Source organism: Rhinoderma darwinii, chromosome 1, assembly GCF_050947455.1.
Source record: "Rhinoderma darwinii isolate aRhiDar2 chromosome 1, aRhiDar2.hap1, whole genome shotgun sequence".
Taxonomy (NCBI): Eukaryota; Metazoa; Chordata; class Amphibia; order Anura; family Rhinodermatidae; genus Rhinoderma; species Rhinoderma darwinii.
Genome location: NC_134687.1, coordinates 291,946,720 through 291,966,422, shown reverse-complemented (window position 1 = coordinate 291,966,422; position 19,703 = coordinate 291,946,720). Strand labels below are relative to the sequence as shown.

The 19,703-nt window shown below is 41.5% G+C and overlaps 1 protein-coding gene across 2 annotated transcripts in view; it reads left to right on the top strand.

Moving 5' to 3' along the window:
- TMEM38A (transmembrane protein 38A) overlaps positions 1-16,818 on the top strand; it is a 65,154-nt gene extending 48,336 nt beyond the window's left edge. Inside the window, exons 3-6 of one of the 2 annotated variants that reach the window (XM_075825325.1) lie at positions 3,267-3,451; positions 11,758-11,845; positions 12,744-12,861; positions 16,069-16,818. In XM_075825325.1, the coding sequence (XP_075681440.1) occupies positions 3,267-3,451; positions 11,758-11,845; positions 12,744-12,861; positions 16,069-16,281 (604 nt within the window). In that variant the 3' untranslated portion in view covers positions 16,282-16,818. The remainder of the gene's footprint in view (positions 1-3,266; positions 3,452-11,757; positions 11,846-12,743; positions 12,862-16,068) is intronic. The other variant, XM_075825322.1, reaches the window with a different exon arrangement.
- The last annotated feature ends 2,885 nt before the right edge of the window (positions 16,819-19,703 follow it).

Below are 19,703 nucleotides of genomic sequence, written 5' to 3'. Positions count from 1 at the left end.
TGGGGAATAATATCCTCACGATGTGGTTCACTTAGGTCAGGGGTCTCAAACTCGGCCGGGTAAGTGGGCCGCATATAGAAAAAATGTGAAGTTGACGGGCCACGTTACTTTCAAATTTGATACAATACAAAATTATTGTTAATCAATTAGTTATTTGAACTACTATAACACTATATTACTATAATACTAACACTACATTGCTATAATAATACCGCTAGGTTTAAAATTTGAGATATTTCTCCACGTGCTTATTTCAACAATCCAGTTTTCCAGTTTAAGTGTCGCTAAATGCAGTCCGGCGGCTCAGTTAGCAGCGTTTGGCAGACTATCAAGATTGGGCAGCCCCTTTTTAGATAGTGCCACAGTGCCCTCGGTGGATGCTGCCGCAGTGCCCTCTGTAGATGCTGCCGCAGTGCCCTCTGTAGGTGCTGCCTCAGTGCCCTCTGTAGATGCTGCCGCAGTGCCCTCTGTAGGTGCTGCCGCAGTGCCCTCTGTGGGTGGGTGCTGCCGCAGTGCCCTCTGTGGGTGCTGCCGCAGTGCCCTCTGTGGGTGCTGCCGCAGTGCCCTCTGTGGGTGCTGCCGCAGTGCCCTCTGTGAGTGCTGCCGCAGTGCCCTCTGTGGGTGCTGCCGCAGTGCCCTCTGTGAGTGCTGCCGCAGTGCCCTCTGTAGATGCTGCCGCAGTGCCCTCTGTGGATGCTGCCGCAGTGCCCTCTGTGGATGCTGCCGCAGTGCCCTCTGTGGATGCTGCCGCAGTGCCCTCTGTGGATGCTGCCGCAGTGCCCTCTGTAGATGCTGCCGCAGAGTCCTCTGTAGATGCTGCCAGATTGCCCTCTGTAGATGCTGCCGCATTGCCCTCTGTAGATGCTGCCGCAGAGTCCTCTGTAGATGCTGCCCCAGTGCCCTCTGTAGATAATGCAACACACCCCTAGATAATGCCACAGTGCCCTCTGTAGATGCTGCCACAGTGCCCTCTGTAGATGCTGCCACAGTGCCCTCTGTAGATAATGCAACACACCCCTAGATAATGCCACACTGTCCTCTGTGGATGTTGCCACAGTGCCCTCCGCGGATGCTGCCGCCGTGCCCTCCGTGGATGCTGCCGCCGTACCCTCCGCGGATGCTGCCGCCGTGCCCTCCGCGGATGCTGCCACAGTGATGTCAGGGGCTTGCCCAGAGCTGGAGTCCCGGAGCAGAGCCGCTTCTAGCACTCTGCCTGGGATTCCAGCTCTGCTCCTGACATCAGTGTCCATATATGGACAGAGATGTCAGGGGCAACCCCAGAGCTGGAGTCCCGGGCAGAGCGCAAGTAGGCTCTTCCTGGGACTCCAGCTGTGCTCCTGACATCACTGGGACTCCTGCTCTGGGGAAGCCCCTGACATCATAGTCGATGTATGGACAGCGATGTCAGAGGCTTCCCCAGAGTCCCAGAGCAGAGCCTATACTAGCGCTCTGCCAGGGACTCCGGCTCTGGGGAAGCCCCAGACATCGTGTGTCCAAACATGGACACCGATGTCAGGGAATTCCACAGAGTCCCGGAGCAGAGCCTATACTAGCGCTCTGCCCAGGACTCCGCTCTGGGGAAGACCCTGACACACTGTCCACATATGGACAGAAATGTCAGGGAATTGCACAGAGTCCCGGAGCAGAGTCTATGCTAGCGCTCTGCACGGGACTCTGGCTCTGGGGAAGCCCCAGACATCGCTGTTCATATGTGGACAGCGATGTCAGGGAATTCCAGAGTCTCGGAGCAGAGCCGATACTAGTGGCTCTGTGTCCCGCGGGCCGCAGATGACAGCCCCAGGGGCCGCATGCGGCCCGCGGGCCGCGTGCTTGTGACCCCTGACTTAGGTTGTCCTGGATTGAAGTCCAGATCACCTGGCCATATATTGCTGAAACAGAGCTGCTGAAGATCTTTAAATAGATGAGTATATCTACTCCTTGAATCCTCTTTATATACATTATGCGCTCTTATTTTTTGCCTGGAAAACTACCGCTAACGAATTCCGTTACAAGGACTATTTTTCAATCTTGCTGTTTTTTTCTATGGTTATACAACATACTGTGCATATATTGCTTCCTATAGTGATTATACTAGGATTCTGTTTATTTTCCATTCTGGTAATTGTGGTTCTGCTGTTCCAATGCCTGGCCAGGCAATATGGTCTATGTTTTAATTTATAAATTGTTTGTTGTACTATTGTGATTGGTATTATTCAGGGAAATGGTATTTATGCAATCTTAGACTTTAATACTATGGGGAGTAAATGTAATATTTTCGTAACTCAGTGGGTGCTGGTGTTTGGTTCAAATTTTTTTTTCTTTTTTTGTTCTTTATATTCACTCTCCATTTTTATTGGAATAATTTACTAATATTTGCATTATACATGTTTTTTTAAAAATAATATCCACAGTGATATTTTTGGTGCCATCACAAATTTGCAATGGATACAACAGTTTTGACTAAATCTTGCTGTGCTATGTGTTTGGGGACTATATGGTGGCCCAGGGAGTGGCTACTGTTCAGTATTATGGAACCATAGGCACTTTGTGAGTCGCTGTATGTTGAATGCGTGAGGCATGTGTGAGCAATGATTCTAGAATAGAATACCTCTGTAATAAGTCCTGAAATTGAGCATGCTACAAAAAAAAATCTTGCAGAAACTGAAAAAACCCCCCACCTTATTGTTCCTCCCTGTTAAATCGGAGGCACACGCAAGTACAGTATAAGACCATAGAATTATATGGACGCTGTATTACACAACAGTACCACACAGATCCGTAATACTGCTATGTGCATCAGGACTAAAACTAGGAAGATTGCAGAAAAAACACTTCTCCTGCCCAGCTTCTTTTCTAATGCACTCCCAGTCAGTATAGACAGGGAAATAACACTGGATAGCCAGATGTTTAGAAATCTGAATGACACTCTTTAAATACAAAGATTATATGACATTAAAAATTACGTATTTTTTAAAATGCCGTCTTCTTGCAATGTGTACAAAACAAAAAGGCTACATGTCCTCTTTAAATTTTTCCATAAAATCTATTATATTCCCTTCAAGTTCTTTAAAATAGGTCTCCCAGGTGTGATGCAACCAGGTGAATGGTCCTCCATGTTTTTTAAGAATGCTTGGTAATTGCAAAATTTAAAAGTTTATTTTTACTAGATTTACATTGATTTCTTTTTTTTAATTTAATTATTATGACAGGCATTCATCATAAGTGTCCCCTCACAAATCCATATTATGCTCTTATCATCTCTGCAGGTACCTTATGTTTTTCTGCCCCCTGAATATCTTCTACAAATGTGTAAGTTTTCTTCCTGTGAAACTTGTTCTTGTTGGTATGAAAGAAGTAGTCCGTGTACGGAAAATTGCCATTGGAATTCACCATGCCCATCACCACTACCATCATGGTTGGGTTATCATGGTACTCATTGGATGGGTAAAAGGTAAGCATTATGAAAGGTTAAGAAGTATATGTACATGTAAGTCTTTGTTCATACTACCAATAAAACCTAACTTTTGTGTACGTATTTTCAATGTTTTGACATGCCATAGAGACATGTCAGAAGATGACATCAATGGGGGACCAGGCATTAGACATATATTTATGATGCCTTTCATTTGATCTATGTTCTCATTGACTTTAATTGTAAAAATAATGCAAAGTCAGGCAAAAGGAAAAAAAAATGAACAAAGGTTAAATAATGCCAAATCAGAAAAATCATGTTAAAATCATCAGGGCCAGTAATGGGAACATTTCTCTGTGTTCTTCTATGAAAAACGGCGTCAACACTTTTTAAACTGGCCTCAGCTTTGCTATTGTAAAAAGGTAATAAAAATGGATATTCTACAATGTTTTGACAATACAATGAAATGTTAATATATGTAACATTTTAAAGTAATCGATAATAAGTTTAACCCCTTAATGACCGGGCCATTTTGCACGTTAATGACCAAGGATTATTTTTTGTTTTTTCACGGTCGCATTCCAAGAGTCGTAACTTTTTTTTTATTCCGTCGACATAGCCGTATAAGGGCTTGTTTTTTGCGGGACGAGTTGTATTTTGTAATTGTACCATTTTTAGATGCTTATAATATATTGATTAACTTTTAGGAACTTTATTTTAGGAGAGAATTGAAAATAAGCAGCTATTCCAGCATTGATTTTCACGTTATAAATTTACGCCGTTTAATATGCAGCGTAAATAACATGTCACCTTTATTCTATGGGTCGGCACGATTACGGGGATACCAAATATGTAGAGGTTTTATATGTTTTTCCTACGTTTGCACAATAAAAACCCTTTTAGAAAAAAATTACTTGTTTTTGTATCGCCGCATTCCAAGAGCCGTAACGTTTTTATTTTTCCGTCGATGTGGCCGTACGTGGGCTTGATTTTTGCGGGCCAATGTGTAGTTTTCCTTAGTACTATTTTGGGGTACATAGGACTTATAGATTAACTTTTATTTTATTTTTTATGGGGGGAATGGGAGAAAAGAGAGAATTTTGCCGTTGTTTTTTGCGTTTTCTTTGGACGCCGTTCATCCGGCGGTTTAATTAATGTGTTCATTTTATTGGTCAAGTTGTAACGATCGCGGGGATACCATATATGTGTATGTGTGATTTGTTTTGACAGTTTTACAAAATAAAACCACTTTTTGGGCCAAAAAAGTAGTTTTATTTGACTTTGACTGTAATTTTTTTTTTTTTTCACAAACTTTATTTAACTGATTGTCATTTTTTTTTTTAAAGTCCCATCATGTCACTTCACTATGCGATCTGTTGATCGCATATATAATGCTTTGGTATACTTAGTATACCGAAGCATTATTGCCTGTCAGTGTAAAACTGACAGGCAACCTATTAGGTCATGCCTCTGGCATCGCCTAACAGGCAGATGCTGAAGACAGACCTGGGGGTCTTTGTTAGACCCCCGGCTGTCATGGAAACCCGACGGCGACCCACGATTTGTTTGCGGGGGCGCCGATCGGGTGACAGAGGGAGCCCCCTCCCTCTGTCAAACACATTAAATGCTGCTGTCACTATTGACAGCGGCATTTAATGGGTTAAACTGCCGGAATCGGCGCGCGCTTCGATTCCGGCAGTTGCAGCAGGAGCCAGGCTGTGTATAACAGCCGTGCTCCTGCCGCTGATCGCATGGGTACGCTGTCAGTACCCGCGCGATCACAGGACGGATATATCCGTCCTCCTGCGCGAACTAGCAGCTGCTGAAGACGGATATATATCCGTCCTTCGGCGTTAAGGAGTTAAAGGATCTGCCAGACACAGCGTCTGTGTCGACGCCCGTAGTTAATCAGTCTGCATCTGCTCCTAGGTCTGATAGAGTGACTTGATCTGCTACCACTCAGGCTGGTAGGCTCAGGAGTGGGAGAGCCTATCACAGCCTGGCCAGACGGTTCTAGCTCCCGCCTTTGTCTATTTATACCTTCATTTGTTTCTTGTCTTTGCCTGTGATTTTCTCTTGTTTCCCCGCTCTGCTGTTCCAGCTATTACTATTGACCTCTGCTTCATATTGACCCTGGCTTTACTGACTACGCTCCTGCTCTGCGTTTTGTACCTCGTACACTCCTGGTTTGACTCGGCTCGTTCACTACTCTTGTTTCTCACGGTGTTGCTGTGGGCAACTTCCCCATTTCCCTTAGCTTCTGTGTACCCTTGTATGTTTGTCTGTCGTGCACATATTGAGGGTAGGGACCGTCGCCCAGTTGTACGCCGTCGCCTAGGACGGGTCGTGCCAGTAGGCAGGGACTGAGTGGCGGGTAGATTAGGGCTCACCTGTCTGTCTCCCTACCCCGTCATTACAATAAGATAAAGAATTGCAGACTATGGCCGACATTTACTAAGACTGGCATCTTTTATGCCAGTCTAAGTGGAGGTGATAGAATGATTTTCGCCAACTGTATTAAAAGCCACACGTCTAATAATAAATTTGACGCATTTTCACCTGTCAAACAGGCAGAAAATCAAATTTACACCTCTGTCTCTCTCAGGCACATATGAATAAGCTGTATAGCTTCATGTGGGAGCTTTATATTTAGTGCCAAGAGCTGGATCAGATCATGTGTTATTAATAAAGCCTTTCCTAAAAAAAAGCAAAAAACATTATCAATAAAGAGGCTCTGTCACCAGATTTTGCAACCCCTATCTGCTATTGCAGCAGATAGGCGCTGCAATGTAGATTACAGTAACGTTTTTATTTTTAAAAAACGAGCATTTTTGGCCAAGTTATGACCATTTTTGTAATTATGCAAATGAGGCTTGCAAAAGTCCAAGTGGGTGTGTTTAAAAGTAAAAGTCCAAGTGGGCGTGTATTAGGTGCGTACATCGGGGCGTTTTTAATACTTTTACTAGCTGGGCGCTGTGAAGAGAAGTAACATCCTCTTCTCTTCAGAACGCCCAGCTTGTGACAGTGCAGATCTGTGACGTCACTCACAGGTCCTGCATCGTGACGGCCACATCGGCAGCAGAGGCTACAGTTGATTCTGCAGCAGCATCAGCGTTTGCAGGTAAGATCGACTTACCTGCAAACGCTGATGCTGCTGCAGAATCAACTGTAGCCTCTGGTGCCGATGTGGCCGTCACGATGCAGGACCTGTGAGTGACGTCACAGATCTGCACTGTCACAAGCTGGGCGTTCTGAAGAGAAGAGGATGTTACTTCTCATCAGAACGCCCAGCTAGTGAAAGTATTAAAAACGCCCCGATGTACGCACATAATACACGCCCACTTGGACTTTTACTTTTAAACACACCCACTTGGACTTTTGCAAGCCTCATTTGCATAACTACAAAAATGGTCATAACTTGGCCAAAAATGCTCGTTTTTTAAAAATAAAAACGTTACTGTAATCTACATTGCAGCGCCTATCTGCTGCAATAGCAGATAGGGGTTGCAAAATCTGGTGACAGAGCCTCTTTATGACAATATATTACAGAATGTTTTTTTACTCAATTTTACTTAATTGTATGTGTAAGCTTACCAAATGTCAACCCTAATATTATAATATTGTAGGTAGAATCATACTCTTTTTACCACTAGATGTCACCATAGCTATTTCATCTTGAAGTCAGCTCCTTAGTCTAGAACGCAGGCTGCACGTCAAGTGTTAAATACAAGGCATCTTTGTAACAGGTATCTGTTAGATGTAAAAGTTGCCATATAGCACAGATGCCCATAGTGAATACAGGGCAGCTGAAGAAACAGAGTTCGCCCGCTATTAACCCCTTCCGGCCCAATCACGTACAGTTACGTGATTAAAACTGGTGTCTTACTGCCTTTTCACGTAACTGTACGTGATGGAGATGAATCTGGCCGATTAACCCCTCACATGCTGCGTTCAATAGAGATCGCAGCATGTGAGGAGTTTATAGCCACCGGCACCCCAGCAACGTGATCGCTGGGTTGCCGGTGGCTGCAAAGGCGATCGGAGGGCTAATACTTACCTCCCGGTCCGCCAGTAACGGAATCCTCCTATGCCCCGTCGTCGGCGGGGCCCAGGAGGCTTCCGGTACCATCGGCAAGATGGCGCCTGCTCAGCTTCCGGCTCAGAAGCTGAGCCGTCGTCATCAGCAGTGGGTGTCCGCTGTATGTTACAGCGGACACCCCAATCTATCGCCAGGAACCGGAGCTAGCTCCGATTCCTGGCATTAACCCCTTCGATGCAGCGTTCCATTGTTATTGCTGCATCCTAGAGGTTTGTAGCAAATCGGCAGCCTTGCCACGCATTGGCAAGGCTGGCGACTGCTACCATGGCAACAGGAGCACTAACAATGGACTCCTGTCTGCCATTACGTAAGCTGATTAGGCCCCGCCCAGAGGTGGAGCCTGATCGGCTTGCTGTCAGTGAACAACTGACAATTCCAATACATTGCACTACATAGGTAGTGCAATGTATTAGAAGATCAAACAAACAGTTGGACCTTCAAGTCCCCTACTGGGACTAAAGAAAAGTGTAAAAAAAAAAGTGTAAAAAAAGTAAAAATAAAAGTTGTAAAACATACAATAAAAGTTTCAAGTAATAAAATAAAACACAATCGCCCTTTTTCCCTTATCAAGTCATTTATTATTGAAAAAAATAATAAAACCATACATATTTGGTATCGCTGCGACCGTAACGACCTAAATTATAAAAATATTATGTTATTTATCCAGCGCAGTGAATGCCGTAAAAAAAAACCCTCAAAAACACTGCCATAATTACAGTTTTTTTGGTCACTGTCTTCCAAAAATTGAAATAAAAAGTGATCAAAAAGTCGCACGTATCCAAAAATGGTACCGATAAAATCTATACCTCGTCTCGCAAAAAACAAACCCTCACACCGCTCCATCGACAAAAAAATTAAAGTTATGGCTCTCACAACATGGCGACAGAAAAAATACATTCTCTTTCCAAAAGTAATTTTATTGTGCAAAAAGTTATAAAAAAATTCTATAAATTAGGTATCGCCGGAATCGTACTGACTCGCAGAATAAAGGTAACATGTAGTTTATAACGCGTGGTGAACACTGTATATTAAAAACTAAAAAACTATGGCAGAATTGCTGTTTTTTTGTCACCTTGCCTCCCAAAAAAGGATAACAAGTGATCAAAAAGTTGCATGTACCCCAATATGGTACCAATAAAAGCTACAGCTCGTCCCGTAAAAAAAGAGCCCTCATACCACTACGTCTATGAAAAAATAAAATTAGTCAAGGCACCAATAAGCCAGGAAATAAAAATATGCAGTTGTGCCGGCCCGAGGGGAACGTTTCTTCTGTTTCAAAAGGCGATGTATCAAGGCACTAAAATTAGGGAACCAGGAAGGGGAGGGCGCCCGTATTATACCAGGACAACACTTATCCGGCAAAATTCCCCAAACTGCAAAGGTGCGGAGTGTGGACCAAAAGGGGGATAAGTAAGGACATTTATCAGTGCGACACTGGCCTGTGCAGAAAGGATCGATCACAGCGTAACACACATCTATGGATTATTTTATTATTTTTTTTACCTTATTATTATACCACCTAACTATGCCCCTGATGTACTCTGCCGAGCTCACATATGCCCCACATTATAAACGGAAACAACAGTGATACACCAAACAAAACTATTACCGAGCAAATTCCACGCTCCAAAAGCTAAATGGCGCTCCCACCCATCTGAGCCCTACAGCATGCCCAAACAGCTGTTTATGTCCACATATATGGCATCGCCATACCCGGGAGAACCCTTTTAACAATTTTTGAGGTGTGTGTCCCCAGTGGCATAAGCTGGGCACGACATATTTGACAATGTATTGGCATATCTAGGGAAAAATTTTAATTTGTACCTTCCGCATCGCAATCATTTATGGAAAAGACACGTGGGGTGAAAATGCTCACTACACCCCTTAATAAATGCCTTGAGGGGTGCAGTTTCCAAAATGGGGTCACTTCTCAGGGGGTTTCTTTTATTTCACATCAAAGCCTCTGCAATTGTGAACCAATACTTTATATGTCGCCAAATTAGGCCTCAATTTTACATGGTACTCTTTCACTCCTGAGCCCTGTCGAATGACCAGGCAAAAGATTAGGGCCACACGTAGGGTGTTTCTAAAACCGGGAAACACCGCATAATAATTGAGAGCTGTCTTGTTATGGTGGCACAAGCCGGGCACCACATATTGGCATATCTATGGAAAAAATCCCATTTTCACTCTCCCACATCGTGTCCACACGAATTTCTGCAAAACACCTGTGGGGTTAACATGCTCACTACACCCCTAGGTGAATATCTTGAGGGTGTTGTTTCCAAAATGGGGTCACTTCTGGGGGGGATCCACTGTTTTGGTTCCACAGGGACTTTGCAAATGCGACATAGCGACCAGAAACCAAATGCAGCAAAATCTGTACACCAATAGCAAATGGCGCTCCTTCCCTTCTGAGCCTTGCCGTGTGCCCAAACAGCAGTTTATGACCACGTGTGGGGTATTGCCGTACTCCAGAGAAGTTGCTTTACAAATGTTGGGGTTCTTTTTTTCCTTTATTTGTTGAGAAAATTAAAAATTTGGAGCTAAAGCTTTTTTTTATTTTCACTGCCCAATTCTAATAAAATCAATGAAACACCTGTGGGGTCAAAATGCTCACTACACCCCTAGATGGATTCCTCAAGGGGTGTAGTTTTCTCAATGGAGTCACTTTTTTTGTGTTTTCACTGTTTTGTCCCCTCAGGGGCTTTGTAAATGCGACGTGGCCTCCGCAAACCATTCCTGCTAAATTTGAGCTCCAAAAGCCAAATGGCGCTCTTTTCCTTTTAAGCCCTGCCGTGTGTCCAAACAGCCATTTATTACCACATGTGGGGTACTGTTTTACTCGGGAGAAATTGCTTTACAAATGTTGCGGTGCTTTTTCTCCTTTAGTCCATGTGGAAATTAGAAAAAATTAGCTAAACCTACATTTTATTTGAAAGAATGTAGATTTTAATTTTCACAGCCTACTTCCAATAATTTCTGCAAAAAACCTGCGGGGTCAAAATGCTCACTATACCCCTAGATAATTTCCTCAAGGGGTGTAGTTTCCCAAATGGGGTCACTTTTGGGGGGTTTCCACTGTTTTGGCACCGAAAGAGCCTTTCAACCCTGACATGGAGCCTAAAATATTTTCGAATAAAAAGGAGGCCCAAAATCCACTAGGTGCTCCTTTGCTTCGGAGGCCGGTGCTTCAGTCCATTAGCACACTACGGCCACATGTGGGATATTTCTAAAAACGGCAAAATCTGGGCAATAAATATTGAGTTGCATTTCTCTGGTAAAAACTTCTGTGTTACAGAAAAAATAGATTAAAAATGAATTTCTGCAAAAAAAAAATGAAATTTGAACATTTCACCTCTACGTTGATTTAATTCCTGTGAAACGTCTAAAGGGTTAAGAAACTTTCTAAATGCTGTTTTGAATACTTTGAGGGGTGAAGATTTTAAAATGGGGTGACTTTTTGGCGGTTTCTAATATATAAGGCCCTAAAAGCAACTTCACAACTGAACTGCCCCCTGTAAAAATAGCCTTTTGAAATTTTCTTGAAAATGTGAGAAATTGCTGCTAAAGTTCTAAGCCTTGTGACGTCATAGAAAAATAAAATGACGTTCAAAAAACGATGCCAATCTAAAGTAGACATGTGGGGGATGTTAATTAGCAACAATTTTGTGTGGTATAACTGCCTGTCTTACAAGCAGATACATTCACATTTAGAAAAATGCTAATTTTTGCAATTTTCCACCAAATTTTGGTGTTTTTCACTGATAAATATTGAATTTATCGACCAAATTTTTCCACTATCATAAAGTCCAATGTCTCACGAGAAAACAATCTCAGAATCGCTTTGATAGGTAAAAGCATTCCGGAGTTATTACCACATAAAGTGAAATATGTCAGATTTGAAAAAATGGGTCTGGTGCTGAAGGCCAAAATGAGCTCGGTCCTGAAAGGGTTAAAGGTTTTTACTCACGTCCCACTGAGCTTGTGGCATGTACCTCAGAAGGCCCAGCTGCAATATTTTGAAATTGAATTGCAATATATAATGAAATGTTTTGAAGAAACAGCCCTGCCTATTTCTTTATTGTTATTATTATTATTATTATTATTATTATTATTATTATTATTAGATTATATAATGCATATTCATGATTGTGTTTTGTAAAAGTCATTATAAAGATATTACATGTTTCAATGCTTAACTATATATGGAATTACTGTATGTTTCTTCTCGTTTTACTCATAGGTTCTGGTGTAGCACTGATGTCTAATGTGGAACAGCTTTTGCGTGGTGTTTGGAAGCCAGAGACCAATGAAATTCTTCACATGTCTTTGTGAGTGCACAAGAATTATAATTTATACTTAAAGGCTTCGAATGCGAGATATATATATATATATATATATATATATATATGCGATATATATATATACATACACACATATATACATATATATATATATATATATATATATACATATACATATACATATATATATATATATTTATTTTTTTTTAAATTTATTTTATATAAATGTGTATCAGTGTGAAACTTGGTAACTACATTTTATTAAAAATTATTTTTACTTTTTTAGATACAGCTGCTTTGTGTTCTATATACAGAGCAGCTGTATCGTGCGCTGAGCCCTGAATCTGTCAGGTCCGGGGGACTGACGGGTTTAGTAACAGCGAGTCCTGCGTGTCTCTAACACACAGGATCCACCTGTAATTGATCACATCTAAGTTCATAACTTAGATGTGATCGATAGCAGCTCGACCCTTCGTGTCAGAGACCTCCAGGACCCACTGTCACTGAACTGTTTTATTGAAAAAAAGAAATTTGAAGTGGTACATAGCCTTTAATCACGTAGTTATTATTTACTTATGTAGCACCATCATCTGTGGCAGTCACAGTGGAATGTGGTATAAAATAAATCTACAAATACAATAAATATGTAAATACATGATTACTGGCAAGACAGACATAATAGTTTAAGATCCAGTATTGTAAGAATCCGACATGGGGATTAAGCATACAAGGAAAAATGAGGTGATTAGGACATGTCTCTAATCTTCAAGCCTTTATACACAACCTAATAACCTATTTTCTATAAGTCACATACATAAAATCTGAAAATACTAGTTTTCCATGTACTTACTCACGTAACCCCTTGCTATTTTTGTGTGCTATTTTATTTACATGAGCTCTAATGTTACTTTTTTGTCCACTACAGCCCTACCAAGGCCAGTTTGTATGGTGCCATCTTGTTCACTCTGCAACAATCCCACTGGTTACCTATTTCCAAAGCGTACCTCATCTTTTTCTTTACTCTCTTTATGGCTACTTGCAAGGTATGAACCTAGATTATAAATCAAAAATAAAAGTGTTTTAATCTCAGTTTGATTATCCAACCTTAGGGCTTATTCAGACGAACATGTAATACGTCCGTGCAACGTGCCTGATTTTCACGCGCCTCACACGGACCTATGTTAGTCAATGGGGCCGTTCAGACAGTCCGTGACTTTCACGCAGTGTGAGTCCGCTGCGTAAAACTCACGACATGTCCTATATTTGTGCGTTTTTCGCGCATCACGCACCCATTGAAGTCAATGGGTGCGTGAAAATCACGCTCAGCACACGGAAGCACTTCCGTGTGACGCGCGTGATTCGCGCAACAGCAGTAAAAAGTGTGAATGAAAACAGAAAAGCACCACGTGCTTTTCTGTTTACAAATATACAAACAGAGTGTCATAATGATAGTGGCTGCGAGAAAATCACGCAGCCACGCATCATACGCGGCTGACACACGGAGCTGTTATGTACCTTTTGCGCACACAAAACGCACACGCTCGTGTGAATCCGGCCTAAATATGTTTCCCCATAGAATTGCTGCTGAACATTAAAAGAGCTTGTTCTATCACGACAACCTCTTTCCATGTGTTCTATTACAACATATGGATACGATAGAGTGAATCCCTCTCTTGGGATGGTTTTTAAGAAACAGTTGCCCTGATGGAACAGCCCTTTTATACCTAATGAAACAACATTATTATTATTATTATTGAATATGTTCTATAGTAACTGTCTGGCACACATTTACACAGCAGTTTATACCAAATTTTGCATGTTTTCTCATTACCAAATTTGGAAAGTGACAAGAAAAGCAGGTTTGTTCTCCAAGGAGACATATATCAGGCCACTTTTATTAAGTAGAATAGGTTGACATGGTGCAAATTTTGGCGCAAATGTTCACCTGCTCATAGCAGGCACAAATTTAATGTCCTGACTGTTAGACAGTTAAAAATGCACATATTTTATTAAGAGGCGTGTCCCTTTTAATAGATTTCCTGCAAATGACTCCAACTACCTCTTTTACTTTACTCTTTTACCTCTATACGGGCATAGAAAAACTTAAAGGGGTTGTCAACTACTGAACAACTGATGACCTATCGACCAGATAGGTCATCAGTACATGATCTGTGGGGGTCCAACACCTGGACCCCGCACCGTTAAGCCGCTTCGGCTGCCTCTGAGCACCGAACGTATATGCCGGAAGCAGTTGTCTTCAGTCACTGAATAGCGGCGGAGCTGCAGTACTGCAGCTCTGCTCCTATTCAAGTTAATAGGCGCAGAGCTGCAGTTCGGCAGCACGGCCGTTATGCTATGTACGGAGCCAACTGCTTCCACCTCCGTACATCGCATAATGGGCTATAACAGCCAGTGCTTGGAGGCTTAAAGGTGTGGGGTCTGGGTACCCGATGATATGCTGATTACAGATCCGGTGGATTGATCATCAGTTGTTCAGTAGTGGACAACCCCTTTAAATGTGGGCTTATGTGTGCTGTGCTAAAAGGTAAATCTGGCCATGGACATAAAATAAGAGAAGTCGTTCAAATTCAGAGATTTCAGTGAGATTGGCCGACTAACTATTGTGTATGGGGGCCTCCTGATTGTCCCCCAACAGTAGATATCAGTAGATAAGCTGCTGCTGAGGGGTGAGCTTATTCCCATCTCCACATTGCAATAGTGGGGAGAAATAGCTGTCAGCTGAATTAGCTTTGTTTTCTATGAATAGCCAGCTTAAGGAGGACTCTGCTCCTTATATGTGCAGAGGCACCACAAAATAGAGGGTTATCTTTAACCCCTTCCCAACATTTGACGTTACTGTACCTCATGGCCGGAAGAGGGTGTATGGAGCAGGCTCACAGGCTGATGTTTCTGCATCACCAATGATGAGGGGAATGAGGAAATGAATGGCACATTCGTGTCCACTGTTTTAGTGCTAGCCAGTTGAATGCAACATCAGCGGTAAATAGTAATAAGTGCAGGAAGTACTACAACTCCTCACAATTTATTTTTTACAGGGTTTCAATTGGAAACATGCTCAAAAATAGGTGCTAAAGCAGACTATATATAATATTATTTGAAACATTTTTAAAATCTGTGTTTGGCTGGATTAGTTATGTAAATGAAATAAATTATTAGTAAAACATTAGTCAAGGATTGGATTGAACTACCACCCCCTTCAGATTTTTACATTTTACCTACTGTGTTAGGGTCCCACAATGCAGAGATGTCATTAGTTCTGCTGGCCTGCTTCCCATGGATCATGACAACCTAGAGGCTTAGACAGTTGTCCTGGTCCTTACAGTCCTCTGTATCAATATACCATCATTTTGATTCTGTAATATGTAGCAGATGTATTTTTTAGACATACTGAGGACCAAACTGTACTTTAAGTTTTTAGCCCGCATTTAAACTAAATGGAAGAAGATGCAAAAAGCACATGACACTATTTGCATGGTTTTTAGGGCCGATTCGTTAAACACATGACTGGGAGCTAGGTGATACCCCTTTAAGAGTTGGTTCAGAAGTACCTCTTAGATGGTGTACCAGGTTTAGCGGGGTGGGCTCTAATTTTCCTGGGCTATTGCCTGACTGGGTAAAGTTGCGGGTATATAATAGCATTTTGGGTGGGAGATAGGCACTCAGCGAAATTACAGCTTCCTCCTACCCTTTCTGCAGTTTTGCTTGGGTGATTTGTCCAAGTTAACTTTTACAGATGGTGGGATATTGCCCTTGAGGGCTGAACTTTGGTTAATAGAACTACATGCCTGGTACCAAAATATTCAGATTATATTTCTTGGAAGAAAAGAAAAAAAAATATGTATTTCTAAGATTTTTTTAAATATAGAACTGTTTTTATAAAAGCTGAGGCCGACCTCAGAGTCACCCCATGTTCTTTATAGTAGTGTGTTTTTTATTGTACGTCTGTTCAGGTTGTATTCTGGTAAAGTTATGTTTTCTGCTGACAGTCATGGTACCATCATACAGACAGTGTAGTAGTAATGTTTTATGTGTCACATATACAATGGCAATTTTGGAGCTATACATGTTGGTTAAGGGCTTATAATATCAGATTCATTTCTTCATAATTTCTGTTTATCTCACATCATAATGTGAATCTTTTAAATTTCCTGCATTAATATAATGGGTTCAGTATAATTATTGGTTTAATGTATCGACTGCCATTGTAAATTTCTCCTTTCCGCATGCAGATCTACATGACCGCAACGCACTCTCATGGGTCACCTTTTGCTTTTCTGGAGAACTGCATCTGCCCTATCCTTTTTGGTACTGCAAACGGTGACCATAATGGCCATGAAGACCACCATCATCACCATGACCATGGAGTGTCTCATTCAAGTGGAAAATCCAAAGAAGAGCTAAATGAGGGTACTCGCAAAAGAAAAGTGAAAAAAGCTGAGTGAGAGTAGAGAGGGTCCTTATTGGGTCGCCAAGTCGTAATGCAAAACCTCAACTTTTTATTTAGGATTTCTTTTTTATTATTTGGCCAGAATGGGAATCCTGCAGAATTGATTCTGGATTTTTTTCTAGAGATGACAAAAATCAATCTTTATTGTTTTTAATGCAACAGTAGAGAGACACAAGAACATTTTATTTGCATATCATTTTAGCCACATTGCAGTGTGAGATCAGAAGCTGAATTCAGCACAAAAGGTTTTATAGTCAGTCATTCTGGGGGTTTATGCATTTCCATCAATCCACTATTCACATATTCTTGTTATTTAATATGCAGCTTATTGAATAATTTAATATTTTTAAATATCTTTTAAAAGAAAGTTTAAATATTCACATGTAGATTGAAATATATTTACACTTTTTTGTATTTTATGCGTTCAAAAATTCTATTTTGTGAATAAGAAGACAGAACAATTTGTTATATTTATTAAACTATACTAAATTAATATCAGATTATTTTTAAACATGAATTTTTGACATAATAGTTTCTCATATATAATATAACTGAATTTGTACAAACCTTCATAGCTCTAGAGAAGAACTCATTAAATTAAGACATTTGTAATACCTTTTCACCTTTTAAGTTAATTCTAAAATTTTTTGTAAATGTCCAGTATTTGCTGACTCAAAATAATTAAAGAACTTTTAAAGACCGAATATGGATTTTTATTGTTCTAAGTGTCTAGCTGTGATCAAAACCATGTACTACAGACATCTATGGCCTCATGCACATGGCCGTGCACGTAATCACGGCCCGCGATTGTGGGCACGACCGAAGCCTGCATTTTCGGGGCCATTCTCCGATACAAAGTATAGAAGCACTGCCCGTAAAATACGAAAAATAGAACATGCTCCATAATTTCCGGCACAGTTCTAATGCACGGACACCTATCCGTAGCGATACGGAAAGGGACCAATAGAACTGAATGGGACCGTAATTGCGGAACGTAGGTCTGTCATACAGGAATTGTGTTTATTCATCCTTGGTTATTCCCAAAATTATGCACTTACAATGCATTCTGAAATCAAAGACTGTTGTTTAATGGGTTGTTCCAACTGACTTTTTGTTTTTTCATCACTGCATTCCTAGAGCCATAACTTTAAAGTTTTTTCATCGACGTAGCCATATGAGGGCTTGTTTTTTTGCGGGACAAGTATGTATTTTTTAATGGCATCATTTTGGGGTTCATATAATTTACTGAATAACTTTTAGAATATTTTGGGGGAGCAGTGGAAAAAAAAAAGCAATTCTGCCATTGTTTTTTTGCGTTTTGTTTTTACAGCATTCACCTAGCAGTATAAATGACAAGTTAACATTATTCTGTGGGTCATTACGATCACAGTAAGTCTCACTAGAAGACTTGGATCGTTTGATTGGTTACATAATACACTGCAATAGTTCTGAAGTGCAGTGTTTTATGCCTGTCAGTCTAAGGGTATGTTCACACGAGGGCGTCCGTAACGGCTGAAATTACGGGGATGTTTCAGCCTGAAAACATCCCCGTAATTTCAGCCGTAACGCCATGTGCAGGCGCTTGAACGCCGCGTTCATTACGGACGTAATTGGCGCTGCTATTCATTGGAGTCAATGAATAACGGCTCCAATTACGGCCAAAGAAGTGACAGGTCACTTCTTTGACGCGGGCGTCTATTTACGCGCCGTCATTTGACAGCGGCGCGTAAATTACGCCTCGTGTGAACAGACAAACGTCTGCCCATTGCTTTCAATGGACAGATGTTTGTCAGCGCTATTGAGGCGCTATTTTCGGACGTAATTCGGGGCAAAAACGCCCGAATTACGTCCGTAATTAGTGCGTGTGAACATACCCTAAAACTGACAGGCAGTCTATTAGGGCCTGCTTCCAGCATCGCCTAATAGGCATATACACATGGCAAACCTAGAGGCCCTTTTTAGCCCCCTCCTTCTGTCTGTCTACTTAGATGCTGTGGTCACTTTTCATAGAAAAAAAATGGTTTTATTTTCTTTTTTCACTGTGTACTTTTTTTCAAATAAAAATAAGGCCGATAAAATAAAGCTTAAGTTCCACTAGGGGACTTCCCTATGAGATCTTTTGATCACTTATATAATGCTGTGGTATATTAGCAGTATTACCTTTTAGTGTAAAACTGACAGGCAGTCCAGCCTTATGCACAGCCTAATAGGCATACAGCCATGGTAGGCCCGGGGGCCTTTGTTAGATTTTCATTATAAGGGTAAGTCCAGACGTAGCGGGGATCATCTGCAACACATACACTGCAAAATCCACATGTACTATATGCAGATTTTGTTGCAATCTGCCACGGATTTTAACCTTTTCATTGCAAAAGTTGAAATCCACGTTGAAAATTTACGGCATTTCTACAACAGAATAGAACCTGCTCAGAACGAAGACACCTTGCCGGAGCAACAAATTTCCTTGGTTCCTATTCATTTGTGAAGGAGTTTATTGTTTGCTGGTTTGGAGGTTGGTCTGTTTCTGGAATGATCGTTTCCTGCCCTGTATCTGTCTTATTGTCTGGCATGAACTCTGCCAGCCCTGACCTCAGACTTGTACGACCACACTTCATTATCGATACTCGTACCTTGCCTACAAAATAAAATCTCTAAGCTGTCAGCTGTTGCTATTAGAGACTATTTATTAATGTTGCCTATATAGCTCTAACATATTCTGCAGTTTTGTAGAGTTGGAGTCATCATGACTCTCCCCAGTGAAGCTCACAATCTAAATTCCCTATCTCTTTGTTTTGTTTTGGAGTGTGAAGGAAAGCCAGATTAACCGGAGGAAACCCACTCAAACACTAGGTGAACATACAAACTCCATGCAGGGGTTTCTGATGTGAAAATCTAAAAGTGACACAGTGGGTCCACGCTCCTGTTCAGAGACTTGACCATGATTCACAGAACATCAGTGTGAAAATACCTCCGTGGTGCAATGCAGTCTCAAGATTTGCACTAGGCATAACATTGAGTATAATTTTTGGCCAAAATGTATCTAAGAACTTTTCCTATTCCCAACGAGAGCAGCACCGTAGATCCACTCAGGGTTGGACTGGGACTGAAATTCAGTCCTGGCATTTGAAAGCACGCAAGGTCCACTGGCCGCATTGTTCACTTAGATACATCAGCCGGGTAAAAAAAATGGGGTTTGGTTTTTGGGACGTACATATGAAGTCAGGGATAAATTATTATATTCAGCACTGGCATCCTATCTTCAGAGGAGTATTCCCATCTTTGACATTTATGTCTAATAGTTGCAGGTATCACCTCTGGGACAAGCACCTATCTCCTGGACGGGGGTCCCCCGACTCTGTCCCGACTGGTGAGGAGGTTGCCGACGCTCTCTGCCGAGGAATCTTCTCCTGGAGAAGC